The following is a 14685-nucleotide window of genomic DNA, read 5'->3' as shown; positions in this document are numbered from 1 at the left end:
ATTAAGAAGTAAGAAGAATAGAATGTCTTGGTTGAGTTGACTATGCTTTTTTTTTTTTTTGGTATCCATTAGAGCATCCCAACGAATGCGTTAATGGGTATTATAACACCCCTTGATATTAAACACTAATGTGGAGGGGTGTTAATGCGTTTAAAGTCTTGAACGCGTTCAAGTGACGGTGGGTGGGCCAACCCCGGCCCTCTGACTAGCTCATTCCATATGCAATTTTTTTTTATTTTTTAATTATATTTCTTAAACGGTTAATTTTAACAGCTATTAACGGTTAATTTTAATTTTTATTAAAAAATTAAAAATTAAATAAAATAGTTAACTTTTAAACACTATTTTTTATATTTTAAAATATATTTATTTAATATATATAATTTTAAGATTATTAAGTGGACGGTGTAACCCATAAATAATGAGTGTTAATATTAAAATGAATGTGGTTAAAAGATATATTGTTATAATGAGTATGTGACAGTGGAACTCATGTTTTTTAATGAGGTAAAAGGTGTTATAACGAGGATGGATTATGGATACCCTTATATATTATTCTATCATGTTTTTATAATTTAAGTTTTCAAGTAATATTATATATATATATATTATATATAGATAATTTTTTTGGTAAATTATGCATCACCCTCTATATATGTAGTCTAATTGGAGTAGTCAGCCCGAGTCGTGTTGGATCATGGGTCTCAGCATCCATTTGGCCCAAATTAATGAAATTTTAATTAGTAAATTATGAATAGGCACGTTCAAAAAAAGAGCTCTGAACTATATAATATAAACACCAAATCATACATTTGAACGGAGGTAATGATAAAATAATTAAGACAAAAATGTACATATTTTTATTCTGGTCATCACAAGCGTAAAAGTAGGTAATTCATAACAGTGAGTAAAAATTTAATTAAATCAAATAAATCGATTAAATTTAAAATTTTAATTTAATTATTTTATAATTTTAATTATTTTTAAAAAAATTGATTAATTCCATTTGATTTCAATTTTAAAATTTTTTATTCGATTAAATCGAATAAACTGAATAAATTAAATTAATTAAAATTAAAAAAAATAATTTGTAAATTTGTAAGTAAGTAAATTTATAAATTCTTAATTAATTAATAAAATTTTTATAATATTTAAAAATTTTAGTTATTTTGATTAATTCATTTGAAAATTAAATTAATTGATATTTTATCAATTTAGGTTGTTTGATTTTTATTTGAAAATTTAGTAAGTTCGATTAGTTCAAAAAATTTTAATTTAGTTCAGTTTTGATTAGTTCAATTCAGTTCGGTTTGATTCGATTTTAACTGAATACTTAATTCTAGTAATTCATTCGATTATTAGGGTAAATTAGAAAAATATAAAGGATGATCACTTCGCAATCAACATTTTAAGATTATTTTTTTATTTAAAAAAATTAATCCACAATACATTAGCGTTACAAATTGATTCATATATGCTTAATTAACTACAAAAGTCTCGCCGTTACATCGTAATTTCGTGGACATATCTAAATATTAGTGGTAAGAGACACGATTAAGTGTGGTCTAATCTTATCTTTGACTTATAACTCAATTTGACTTTTGATTGACTATGTCACATGGAGATTGACTATCTATCACATTAGACATAATTATAAAATAATTAAGGTAAAAATGTCACATTAGACATAATTATAAAATAATTAAGGTAAAAATATACCATGTAAACGTGTTTAGTGATCAGGAGTTAGTAATAAAGAAAGGCTATGTCTGTGGCCTTCATGTGCATGGGCCGAATAAAGAAGCCCATGCATGAAAAATATTGAAAATAGTTTTTTTAATAAAAAAATTTATTAATATTACTGAATTTGAAGATTGCTGATGTAAATAATAGGCATCGGGGTGGACCACTGAGACAACAAGGCAAAAGGCATGGCTTTTCTTTTCTTTTCCAAGGGACAAGAAGACAGTGGAAAGACGAGCAGAAAGGGACCCTTGAACTGCGATTGATGAATGAATGAATGAATGAACTAAAAGAATGCAGTAAAAGAAGCAGAAAGGAAGAAAAATACAAGTAAACAAGTCGGCAAGGCCGGCATGGCTTTGCTTTTACCTTATGATTCCTGGCTCATCATCTCATCTTCTTGCTGTTAATTCATTCCGTCATGTAAAGATTGGTGAATCATATATATGCACAAGTGATCAAAAAGAGCGTACAGCTGGGAATGATTTGAGAAGGTGTTTCTGAATTTCCATGCCATCTGAATAAACTGGTGGTATTTTGGAGGTGTTGTTGGTGTGCCACTGAGACTGAAATGATTTAACTTTTGAACGCAGACGTAAGAGAGTTTCGACTGCTGTCATTGACTTCATGATCATCAGTATGCACTTTGGTGTTCGCCTTTAAACAGCCTCTTTATCCAGGCATCAGGTGCTGCAGTGAGACATACTAAATTTGCTCATGCACTCATTGATCTCATAAGGCAACAGCCAACCTAATTGGAATAATTCCAAGTGTTACTGTGTCTGTGCCATCAACAATTCAGCACTATGATGCCTTTTCTTTTAGCCATTAGGAGTTCAGGCTTTAATCTGCTATCTTGATTTTTAAGCTTCCTATCTGTTTATGAAAGCTTTTAGCCTTTTTCGTTTTTCCTTTTCCTTTTAAAAGCTACATATCACCTCAAAATAATAATAATAATAACAACAACAACAAAGAGAAAAATCCAATCATGAGAATTTCTCTTGTTTTTCATGCAGGAATAATTAAATGATGGGTGATCTTTTTAGTTGAAAACTTGCAACTCAAGGTAGAAAAGATTGCCCAAAGATTAAAAAGTCCATTAGTTGATAGTTACTTCATTAGAAGAAGAGTATGTTTATGCAAGTGGATTACAATTATGGATTTGATACGAGAGAAACAAGTAGCAAGCAATTAAAAGTAAACAATAGCAAGAAATATGATCTTTGTCTTAAGGTACCTTTCCTTCATGCAATAAGTTACAATGATGGAAAAAAGATATGGAGAGGAATCATTAGTTGGTAAATCAAGGTCAACAACTAATCGGTATTTTTCTAAACATATTCTTTCCTCTGCATGCTTCTTGTGTTTCAGGGAAAAGAAAATTAAGGGAGAATTAAACCTTTGTCAGGGTGAATCATGCAACTAATCATGGCTCCGAATGACTTGGTCCATATGGATTGCCAGAAACGCCAGGACGTTTCATGTTCAAGATTCCAATGCTAATCATGTGTCCTTAGAACTTGTGGCAGATTTTCAATATTAATCATGTTGGTTTGGAAGAGTATGGAGTTGATCATATAGAATAGCATATCTGAACATGTTCTTGATACAAAGTATTTGACAACATTTGCATGTGCACTTTATCTACAATGTCTTGATAAATCTCATTAATGCATTCATGATATGATAAACTAATCATGCAACATAGCAATGGAACAAGAATCCCTAAACATTAATAACATATACAAATATATATTTATATAATGGCTTGCCATTGTTTTTATGTAGTTCCTTGCTTTTGTTTACTTCAAAGAGGAGCCACCATGATGTTTCCTTCTCAAAGGAGGAACACATAAATTTTCAATCTTCGCGTAGCATATAAGTTCTTCAAGCCCACATCTAAGAATCCTTCACAAATGCCCTTGCAAATATTAGGATCATGGAGCACTAGAACTTAGCACCTATGTTAGTATTGATCATTTTGTGCAATTCTCACATATTTCTTCTCATATAATGTGGCAAAACAATAATAATAATAATAATGAATTCTTGAAAACAATTTTATGGTTCATCTCTCCCTATCACAAACCAAAGATTTCCTGATGCCTACAGTAAGTGTTCAAGGAAATCACACAAACATAACTTTCATCTTCATAAGCAGCAAATTGACAGGAACTGCAATGGACCGTCATAAGTGTAAGTTGCTGCTCACTCCCTCATCATTGTGTTTACTGATAGATTGTGCCATTTGTTAAAATCCAAACTAGTAAAATAGAACATAAATGGATACATGTACAGAAATAAGCAGAGCAGATGCATGGATGAGAAATTTGTAGCTGAAGCAAGTTCTAGTTTTTGCAGAAGTCATATAATCAAGCTCTAGTTGTTAGCTAGTCATCTAGAATTTAACTATAACAACTCAGTGTCAGGTCAACTCCAACGTGCTCAGCTTTCATGAGAACAAAATGACATGCTCTCTGTTGAAAAATCCTCAAGAAATCGCATCATCGAAAGCGAACGAATTATTTTAACTATATTATCAATGTTGTGCCATGTTTTTCTTTCTTTCACAGCCTTTACCCCTAGTGAAAGTGTCATTTCCCAACTACCCAAAAGAAGCTTTCATCTTTCAGGCTCAAGCCTCTCTAACAGTAGTTTGCCTTTTTGATTTTCTTCTTCTTCTTCTTCTTTTTAATTAAATGACTGTGTTCCTACCACTCGGTGGGTATCTTAAATCTCAATCTATAAAAATGGAAGGACAAGAGGGACTTGCTTAAGACCCACTTGATTGCTTCACCTTCCTCTTCTTCTTACTCCAAACTGAGTTTGTTCTCTGCTCTCCAATCTCCTTGTGACTTGAGCCTTAAGCATATTGAATTCATAATAAATTCAGCTGCTAAATCCTGATAAATCCTCTCCACATCCAACAACCCTTCATCCTCAAGCACACAAGTGGAGGAATGGGACGGCATTCTTGCTGTCTCAAGCAGAAGCTGAGGAAAGGCTTGTGGTCTCCTGAAGAGGATGAGAAGCTCTACAACCACATCATCAGATATGGAATTGGCTGCTGGAGCACTGTGCCTAAATTAGCAGGTATGCATTCTTCAACTCTTGCTTTTTTTTTTTCTGAACATTAAACTCATTTGATTTTTCACGCAGGGCTGCAGCGGTGTGGCAAAAGTTGCAGGCTCAGGTGGATCAACTACCTCCGGCCGGATCTTAAAAGAGGCAATTTCTCACAGCAAGAAGAAGACTTGATCATAAGCCTGCATGAAATTATGGGAAACAGGTTAAGGAGTTTCTGCAATGTAGCTAACTTGATCATTCTAGTGCCGAGCTTTCTTTCTCATGCTGAATTCAGATGCAGGTGGTCACAAATTGCATTGCAGTTGCCAGGGAGAACTGATAATGAGATCAAGAATTTCTGGAACTCGAGCCTGAAGAAGAAGCTCCGGCAGAGGGGAATCGACCCGAGTACCCACAAGCCCCTGAGTGAGGTAGAAGCAAAAGGGGAGGCTACCAGAGCTCTTTACTCCGATGCCAACAAAGGTGATGCTGCAGTCGAGCAGTTGCCATTCATGCCGGCCTGCGATCCCTTCCCGTTGCTCGAATTCCATGCTTGTATGGACTCCATCGAGGATGTTAATGTCAATATCTACACGCAATTCCAGCAAAACATGGTTGAACCAATAGGGCCGAGTGAGTGCTTGGCCAATCCAGGGTTATGTGGCTATAGCAGGAACATCTTGGATGGTTCAGACAATTTCGGATATGGAGAAAGCTCAAGTAACAGCAGCAACAACTGGAGCTACAACATCAACCTATCAGATGAAGCCCTGAATTGGGCATCTGAGAGCAAGGTTAACAAGGCGGAAGCTCATGGACACAAGTTCAACCCTTGGCAAGAAGCTTGCTTCAATGTGTCTCGAGGATCAGTGGGCACTACTGAATTCAATCTGGATTTGTTCTAGAGTTCCTGTTTTTATTCAGTTTGGAAAAAAAGGAAAACACTGTGGTTTTAGGATATCCTTGTGGATGGTTTGTGCCTAATCACAATTTTCTTTTGCTCTGTTTTTGTTCTACGATATGAATGCAACAGATGACAAATAAGATTGTTAATTGCTCGTCAATTCCATAACAAGATAACAATTTTTATATTCATTTTCAATTGCTCCTCGCAGGGAATATCAGAGTAGAAAGGTTTGAAGCCATCATTTCCCACTACAAAATGGCCTGTTGCTGTAGTGTAGTTATTAATGGCACGTCTGCATGCATGAAAACCAACTTAATTTGGACCTCGTGCATGGCTGTGAAACTGAAGTGCAATTCTTTAAGCTCACTGAAATTTGTCCATTGTGGAACCATCATAAGGATTTTGTAGTGGAACCATCACTGAAACTGCATGCATGATCTCATAGATCAATCTTATTGACTTCTTCAGCTACAATTCACTCAACAAAGATCAAACAACAACAACAAGAACAACAAGAACAACAAAATAGAAAACTCACAGACGTAAGCGAGGAACACAAACAAAGTACCACCACGAACGATGCAATTGATGCAACCATATATATATCCGTTTCAACCGCTGATGATTAATTAATCTTCCTGCAATTGTATCTTATCTCCCCCTTGCTCCCTGTCAGCGGCGTGATGTTCCCCATCTTCACGATCGACTTCACGAACTGCGCGAAGAATGCTCCGGCGTCGGCTGCGTACAGCTCCACCAGCCGCCTCGTCTCCGGACTTCCCGTGAACAGGATCTCGTCGGAGCTGAGTAGGCCCTTCCCCTCCAACAAGTTCTTGAAGTAGTAGTTGTCGAACCGGGCGGGGCTCACGAAGTCCGTCGGGAAAAGGTTCTGGTCGCCGCCGGAGCGCGGGCAGCCGGCGCGCAGCCTGGCGGCGTAACCGCCATCGAGTGTGAAGTCCGGCAGCCCGTTGCCGGTCTGGTTGTACAGCCTCTGCCTGAAGCTGGTGCACCGCGAGAACCCAATCGTGTGACTACCTGAAAAAGCATAACAAAAACGATTAATAATACGATAAAATTATTTACAAATCAAATTCTGGATACCTAAGAGGGTGACAAGGTCAACGATATCGAGCTTCTGGAGCTTGAACTTGGTGATGATGGTGGGAAGAGTATTGTTGGGAGCTGGAATGTTGCGGTTGGAACCCTGAATGCTTGCTCCCAGTGAGTCCCTTCGACCAAGGGGGACCTCCCAGAACGGTCCGCCAACCTCCACAATCATATCAATCCACGAAAATTAGTAATTAAACATCGCGATATCTCTGAATGCATCCACTGTTGCAATTGGCATGAGAACGGCATGTACCAGGACAGTGGAGTCCCTGGCAGCGAGGGCCAAAATGTCAGCGCAGGAGACAGTACGTGGGCATTCCTTCTCCAGGGCCGACTTGATCTCGTCGATCACCTCGAACCCCCGTATGGAGTTCCGGTTGGGGATGGAGCCCTTCTCGCTCACGATGCCCTGGCTGCTATCCAGCAGAATCGACGCGTCGCATCCCTGCAAAATTATGACAGCGAAGTTGATTATTACGTGGTGCATGCATGACGAGGGGGCGTTAATTGGGGAATGAACACATGGACCTTGACGAAGCAGTCGTGGAAGTGGAGGCGAAGCAAAGAAGCAGCCATCCGCGCTTCCTTCGCGACGGCTTTCGCGACCACGGATTGGACGATCTGGTGAGCTTTGGGGCAGGAGTGGTCGTAGAACTGGGGATACAGGGACGGAGCGCCGGCGTAAGGGAAGGCGAGGCAAAGCGGGGACAGAGCAAGGGGGAGGAGCAACACGAGGAAGTTGATTGAATAAACAGCCATGTCTCGCAAGCTGCTTTGTTTCTGCTCTTTCTCAAGTGTTTTTGGCGTTGATGGTGGAGAGGAGAGTCTTGCTTGGGTACTAATTATAGAAGCAGACTTGCTTAGCTTCTTCCATTGGAGGAACAAGTACGACAGAATCGAATACATGATCCCCTTTCAGTTCCCTTTACAGTTTAAAATTCGAGTCCCAATCTAAAGTGTGAAATGATAGGAACAGTTGGAAAGCACATTGCAAAGAATGTAAATGATTGGAACAGCTCTCCGGCACATTGCCGACCTCCAAAAACATGTACATTCATCTGATAATTACCTCAGAACTTGGTAGACAGGTGCCTCCTTGGAAGAGTATGCAGGGGTGGGAGCAGATGAACTCACACCAACCTCATTGACCAAAACACCTAATTTTGGCGTGCTGCTCCAGATGTCTCATGCGTTTGACTCCATTATCATCTTCTCATTTTGAACTAACAAATTCACTGACTCGCATAATGAGTTTCAACACAGTACACAATGATGATGAGTTTGGCATCATTGATCATCATTGATGCATAGTAGCCTAGTAGTAGTTGAGGTCGATATGGACACAAAACTGCTTCATGCTTTCGCTCAACGAAGAATTGGCCACATCCATTTGTGTTCACTTGTTTGGTTCTTTGAGGGCAGCGGCATCATCACTGCGATGACTCATGCAGCCAGTCAATAGTATATATATGTTATCAGAGTGTTAGACATTAATTAATTACTAGGTCACTGAATATTTGGACGACACAGTGAGGCCGAAGAATGATGAGAGCTACATGACAAGGAGAGGATGAACAACTCTCGAGCAGATTGCGACTAACAGTGATTGGACGAAAGCTGCCTCACCATGTGACATTAAAGGCCATTGGTGTGCTTGATCATGGCCCCTAGTTTTTTTTTAAAGGCTATATGATCCTTTATGTCCAATCTTGTTGGTTGACCCTTTACACCAGAGCATCACGAAGGAAAGCATTAATTATACAGAAATTGAGAGTGCTTCATTCTTTGGTGATTGTTTTTTCAGTATTGTATTGTATTCACCCGCGTGTCAACTGTCACGTATTTAAATTTTAAATTTTAAAAAACACGTAGTACTATTTTATTATACTTTTCCTTGTTTTTTTAAATTTTTACTCAATCTATTTAAAAATTTATTATTTTTAATTTAAACTGTCGAATTTAAATCTAAAGGCACCTAAAGGTATGAATATATTACGAAAGCTTTCAAGAATATATTAATTTTTATTTAAAATAATTCAAAGTTCTTTAAATTTATTTATCAATTTTATTCAAAATTGACTAATGAACTTAATCATTCAAAAATTTAAAATTTGATATTTTTTTAACTAAAAAAGTTATAGTAATTCATTAGTGATGTTGATTAATAAGTATCATTGTCATATATATTTTATAATGAATATGTGATAAATTTTATAAGTCTTTACGAGTTTAAAAATTCATAGTTCTCAACTTACCTTATCGAATTCAGATCTAAAAATAATTTATAATAATATATTAATTTTGATTTGAAATTTATTTTCTAAGTCCATCAACCAATTTTATTCAAAACTACTTATAGATCTACTTCAAATTAAAACTAATATATTTCTATAAACTTCTTTAGTGTATTTATGTTTTTACATAAGAATTTGATGGCTAGGTTTTTTTTTGAAATTTTAAAACTTAAGGATGTGATTTCCTTTCCCAAATTGGTTTATTTTTATTTATTATTATTATACTAAAAAATAAAGTGGAGAGTGAAAGTCCATCTGCGGCCTGAACACGAGAATAGTTGGGCCTATGTGCTTTAGCCCGGCCCATCTTATGGCTAATGTAGTATGTTTCTTCGCCACTTCGTCCTCTCGCTTTCTCCTAACCGCTCCGCCTCCGCCGTCGTTCGTGCCACGCTCCAATAGCGCGCTCGCGATGCTCTCTCCTTCTTCCTCCGCGTTCATCGGCGCAGCGCCGCTCTGAACCAGTTTGCCTTCACTTTACTCCCTGTGCTCGCCTCCACCACGTCGCCGAGGGTTGGCTGATCCTTGCCGTTGTCTGGCGTGGCTTCATTTTCGATCACGACGTGCATAACTCGATCGTCCTCAGGTACCGGAGCTGTGGCCTACTCTATTCAGTCACCAAGGTATTGCGAGATTGTTACACGGCATTGAAACTCCTTGTTAATGTTTGCGATTGGGAAATAACCATCAATGATCGAGTCCACTTTGTCAATGATTCTCGTTCGTGACTAATGAATCTGTATTCATTCAAAGAAAAATGAGAATTGATGCCTGAATACAATCTGCCTAGGAAGAAGAATCACAGAAGTGAATTCTCACCGGTAAATTACTCCAGAGCATGGTGCATTCAATTTGGCTTGCATATTCGATCCCTGCAATTTAAAGATAAGAGCATCACTTGATAAATTGGTGGTTTTTCTCTCTAACCATATCCCTTTTTTGTGTGCAGTAAACTAAATACAAACAGAGTTCCAATGTAGAACAGACCATGCAAATCTTAGCTATGTACGGAAACTAACTCTGATAAATCACTCTGCTAAAACCATGTTTACCCATTTTTCTCCCTTATAAAAAGTTTAGAAGCGCCAAAGCTGCCCATAAATAAGATTGCTTTCTTTTTTTCTTTTCTTTTCTTTTTTTATCTTTCCTCTATTCAGAAAACATTTTCAAAAATTGCTGGTTATGCTTTTTCATTGCCTTTAGTATGTTGTCAGATGGTCCTTAACTATTTCTTTACATGCTTTCTGATCTTATTTAAAAAAGCACGACAGAGGATTTCATCATCCCAGTACACTTAGATGGAGGTAGATTCTTTCTATCTTACATGACACCAGTTTACCCATTTTTTCTATTTTACTTTAAACTGTTTTTTTTTCAGCTAAGAGTGATAAAAAAAGAACAATTAAAAAAAGATCACAATTCACTTCATCTAATGGTTGAAATGGTCCATAGGAAGGTAACATCTTTTCCAATAGTTTCTAACTTTGTGGACATGCATCAGCTTATCTCACCTTCACTATTCCTTGTCTTAGAAAAGGTACAAATCAGAGATGGTTAAACATAGGTGCATGATGACAGTATAATGTTTCTCAGTTAGCATATATTATAGCATATAAAAGCAGGCAGGATTTAAAGCGTTTGTTTGATGCATATCATACTGATGAAAACATGTTGACAATCATCAAAAGGATTTCCATGAGTGATGAGTGACAACGCAAAATAGAATACATATCTTCCCACTACATTTATTGAACTGAAATAATGCATCCTTGGTACTTGTATTCTCATGCTTACTTGGAGTAGAATACAAAATACACTTTAATGCTTATATAACAGGGAAATAGGATTGTAAGAAACTTTATTTACTCTGTTTGGTTGACTACTGTATTTGCAGTTAAAAAGGGAGATGTCTGCAGTTGACCAGATCGGAGATACACGTAAAGAATGATCTAACATGAGGTACATGTGTTGAATTCAAGAGAAGAAATCCTTTTTGTTCACTAGTCATTCTCAAATCGTTAGTTTTATATACATCTATTTCACTGCATAGCTTGCCTTAGCTTCATGCAGTAATTATATTTGGTGTGATTGTATGGTAGAAGACAATGGAGTGATTATATTTGGTGTGATTTCAATAAGCTAAGCATTCATTTTGTTCCTTTGTTGGAAAACATTTAGGGGTGCCGAGTGCCAAAGAAATTGGATTCAGGTTGTCATATTTTACCATTTAAAAAACGTTGATCTTTTTTTTTTTTTTTTGCTTTTTTTTAGTACAGGGAACTAAATTAGAGTCAATTATTGATCCTTGAACAAAAAAATGTGGTCCTATGTGGGTATACTATTGGACACTATTAAGGAGTGCATTATTCTAACATGCTGGCTTGCTTATCTGATTCCAGCATAGTAAATGCACGAAACAAGAACAAAATAAAAAGAAATCCACGTGCTTGTCATTAAAATTATGATATATATTTTCAATAGTAGCACTAAAGAAATGAGGTCTCCGGACAATGATGCAGCGGTAGGCCGTCTACTCAATCTCTCATACATCTAAGTATCGAATCTCAATTTCGGTAAATTAACAGATGAATTTTTTTTAATAGACAGTTGATCTAAAAACGTTGGACTGCTGAATCATTCGCTGCAAGCGCTTTCTGATTTACTTTGGTGGTCAATGAAAAACTTTGTGAAACCTGACTGATCACTCTCAGGATTAATCGACGTAAACTGGATATCTAATACCAACTAAAAAAATAAAGAAATGAGAACTCATGGTTAAAATGAATAAATTTGAAAATCTTGTAATAGTTTCAGATTTTTTGGACTGGGAGATATCAATGAAAGTATGACTAAAAGAAGAATATTATAAAATTGTGATATGCCGTGTCTATGGTTTGAAGTACTGGGCGATTGATCTGAATATTAATAGCTGAATATCTTTACATAGAGATCAATAAAGGGATAAAATTCTTATAGTTGTCCCTAAATAGTTGAGACCTGCTCAATGAAGAGATAAAGTTCTTGTAGCTGTCCCTTTTTAGTTGAGACTAACACGTTTGCTCAATGAACAGATACAAATCTTATAGTTCTCCCTAAATAGTTGAGACTAACACATCTTGATGATGATGATGATAATGTTCATTTGCCAGTGCTAGCCAACAAGATCCAAATTGACAAAAAGAGTAAAAGGCAGGCATCAGCAGCAATCATACAACTAGCTATATTTAAGATAACTTACTGATTGAGGTGCTTACAACAGTCAGTTCATTCAAACATGAAGGCTTGCTCAATAGTTTTTTTAATGCACTCAAACAATTCAAATAATGTTGCTTTGCAAACGCACACATATGCATGCATGTGTAAGTAATAATACTTCTTAGACAAGTCTGCAACTGTGACCAATAATATTCCATTGGAATCTCACACAGTACATACACATGGTTTTTTTTTTCCTGCTACCTCTCAAAACAAAAATATTTTTGATGACTTTTGACACAGACATACATGCTACAAGAGACATGCAAGACGACCCGCGGAATTATTTAGTATTGAGTTAATAGCTAGACACCCTTTTACAACATCAGTGGCTGCTTATCTGTCAGTAATACAACATGTCAGCTGTAGCCATGATGGGATGGTTCATGCACAAGTTCGAAGGGGCATCATCATGCAGGAGGCCACTGCTGTGAGTGTTGGATGCATTCAAACAGTGAAGGATCTCATTAAGATACTGCAGTCTGTTGCTGAGTTCCATCATCTGGGTCCTCAGGACAGAGTTCTCAGCCTCTATGACAAAGTACTGCTCTGTGGTGAGGATCAAGTAGGCCAAGGATTGGTTGCTCTCCTTTCTCAGCTGGTTCACTTGTTCTGTCAGATCGTCCAGATGTTTCTGCTTGCGCATCCTTGATCGTCTTGCGGACTCACGGTTCGATATCATTCTTTTCCGTTTCTTCTGGTTCATCAGTGCCTGTAGATCCTCTTCACAGCCCGAGTTTTGCAGTAGACTGGAACCAGAGGAAGATACATAGGGAGAATCCATGGAAGCTTTGGTACTCTTGCAGTAAAATGATTTATTTGACAATTATCTACGGAAGTTTAATGCTAGTGCTTCGGGAAAGAGTAGATCCTGGTTTGTGATGCCTAGCCAAGGTAGGTATTTAGATGAAATTAACAGACAATGTATTTAAAAAGAACGTTCTCGAGAACGCCTGGGATTTCAGATCTCAGAACAAGTTCATGAAAATACATAGAACCAGTAGAGGAATACAACAGAGAAGGATTGAACAAGATGAGCCCTGCGTCGAATAGCGGAATCTATCATACAACCAGAGAGTAGGATCTCACTTATAATAGGCAACATAGATTATAAAGATGAGAAGAAGACGCTGCATGTGAAAGAAAATAAATAGGTTCTGTGCCGAAAGATCAGATCTTGAAACTAAGAGTTCAAGGATATCTCAGCGAGGTGGCAGTTTTGCACCAAAGATTTAGCAAAGTCAAGAACTGGTTAATGCTTCTTGACCTTGAAACACTTTCTTCAGAGGAAATTTGGCAGAATTTCCCCTGCAAATGACTCCGTATAGAATCAAAAAACTTGTTAGAACAGATCGTTTGAAGGAGCATTAATCACTACAACAAGAGCAGAAGCAAGCACAATATTTAGCTGTTGGATCCTGATTGTTTAATCAGAACCCAAGCAAATTGCAGGAGGAACACCAGAGCTTTCAGTAAGCTAAGCAAGGAAGAAGAACAGAGGAGGAAAGGGAATTGTAGCCTTTGCGAGAGGTGGAATTTATAGAACAATTTCCACCCCGAGCAAGTGGACAGCAACATGGTAATTCTGATAAAAGAGATGGCGAGAAAAAGAAAGGTAGCGTGAACCTTGGAATCTTTTGTCTGTGGTAGTTGAGAAGAGGGATTCAAGGGCAAAGATGGGATTGCAAACCACCGCCCAGTTGACTGATGCAGGTCACTAATCAAGCTCTAATCTCACCCTGGCTTTTTGCTTGGAATATTTATTTTTATTTTTAAAAAGCATCATCTTATTGAGGTTGGTATGAAAAACCTGAACCAAAAAACTAGGCCTCGCAATTAATTAATAGATTCGTCATTGGTTTGAACTCTTGGTAACTGAAAACTGATTCTGCTAAGAACAAATTTCCTTCTAATCTACCCTGCAATTGATTATTTTCCCCTTGATTTTGGATCTTTAGCAGAATAATTTTGAGAAGCAAATACTGAAACCTTCAAATTTGCCTGAGTAAGCATCTAGAGAACTCCAGGATCTGTGGCTCTCCTTTCGTTTAGTAATTATAGATAAGTTGGTATGAGAAATAAGACAGGGATTTGTATAGTGGAAATGTGAAATTTCCATAACTTAGTCTAGTCTAAACGCATCTGTTAATTTAATGTTTCCTTGTAGCAATTAATACATCTTGGACTTTTGTATGAATTATTCAAGTCTAATTCTATAAGGTCCATGTAAGGTTAAAGGAATTGCGAATTCTTAAGCAACTTCGACAGAGAAAATAAATACTTTTGTTCCAAGGCACTAAATACTTGTCT

General features: G+C 37.0%; 3 protein-coding genes and 1 pseudogene across 3 annotated transcripts; 2 read left to right on the top strand and 2 right to left on the bottom strand.

Moving 5' to 3' along the window:
• Window positions 1–4703: 4703 nt before the first annotated feature.
• On the top strand, window positions 4704–5714 carry LOC141841519 (myb-related protein 308-like). Its single transcript, XM_074729692.1, has 3 exons — window positions 4704–4836; window positions 4903–5032; window positions 5111–5714. The coding sequence occupies exons 1-3, from the start codon at window positions 4704–4706 to the stop codon at window positions 5712–5714; spliced, it is 867 nt and encodes a 288-aa protein (XP_074585793.1).
• Window positions 5715–6136: 422 nt separating this feature from the next.
• On the bottom strand, window positions 6137–7808 carry LOC141838910 (peroxidase 72-like). The gene is made up of 4 exons (XM_074726534.1): window positions 7355–7808; window positions 7080–7271; window positions 6818–6983; window positions 6137–6751 (listed from the first exon to the last, which is right to left on the bottom strand). The coding sequence occupies exons 1-4, from the start codon at window positions 7730–7732 to the stop codon at window positions 6342–6344; spliced, it is 1146 nt and encodes a 381-aa protein (XP_074582635.1). The 5' UTR covers window positions 7733–7808; the 3' UTR covers window positions 6137–6341.
• A 1629-nt stretch (window positions 7809–9437) lies between these two features.
• On the top strand, window positions 9438–10692 carry LOC141837547 (uncharacterized; annotated as a pseudogene).
• A 2026-nt stretch (window positions 10693–12718) lies between these two features.
• On the bottom strand, window positions 12719–13159 carry LOC141837546 (bZIP transcription factor 44-like). Its single transcript, XM_074724922.1, has one exon. It carries the CDS (start codon window positions 13157–13159, stop codon window positions 12719–12721), a length of 441 nt encoding a protein of 146 aa, XP_074581023.1.
• Window positions 13160–14685: the final 1526 nt, after the last annotated feature.

The sequence above is a fragment of the Curcuma longa genome, chromosome 11, assembly GCF_044706935.1.
Source record: "Curcuma longa cultivar G26 ecotype Majalengka, Jawa Barat chromosome 11, ITB_CL_G26_1.1, whole genome shotgun sequence".
NCBI lineage: Eukaryota > Viridiplantae > Streptophyta > Magnoliopsida > Zingiberales > Zingiberaceae > Curcuma > Curcuma longa.
The sequence above is the reverse complement of the archived record's forward strand: the minus strand, read 5'-3'. Positions and strand labels throughout refer to the sequence as shown.

Coding starts and splice junctions, on each gene's coding strand:
- LOC141838910 (XM_074726534.1), bottom strand. CDS start 7,732: ATGTATTCGATTCTGTCGTACTTGTTCCTCCAATGGAAGAAGCTAAGC. Junction 6,984..7,079: donor CCAGGGACTCCACTGTCCTG/GTACATGCCGTT, acceptor ATGATTGTGGAG/GTTGGCGGACCGTTCTGGGA. Junction 6,752..6,817: donor TGACCTTGTCACCCTCTTAG/GTATCCAGAATT, acceptor ATGCTTTTTCAG/GTAGTCACACGATTGGGTTC.
- LOC141841519 (XM_074729692.1), top strand. CDS start 4,704: ATGGGACGGCATTCTTGCTGTCTCAAGCAGAAGCTGAGGAAAGGCTTG. Junction 4,837..4,902: donor CACTGTGCCTAAATTAGCAG/GTATGCATTCTT, acceptor TTTTTCACGCAG/GGCTGCAGCGGTGTGGCAAA. Junction 5,033..5,110: donor CATGAAATTATGGGAAACAG/GTTAAGGAGTTT, acceptor ATTCAGATGCAG/GTGGTCACAAATTGCATTGC.
- LOC141837546 (XM_074724922.1), bottom strand. CDS start 13,159: ATGGATTCTCCCTATGTATCTTCCTCTGGTTCCAGTCTACTGCAAAAC.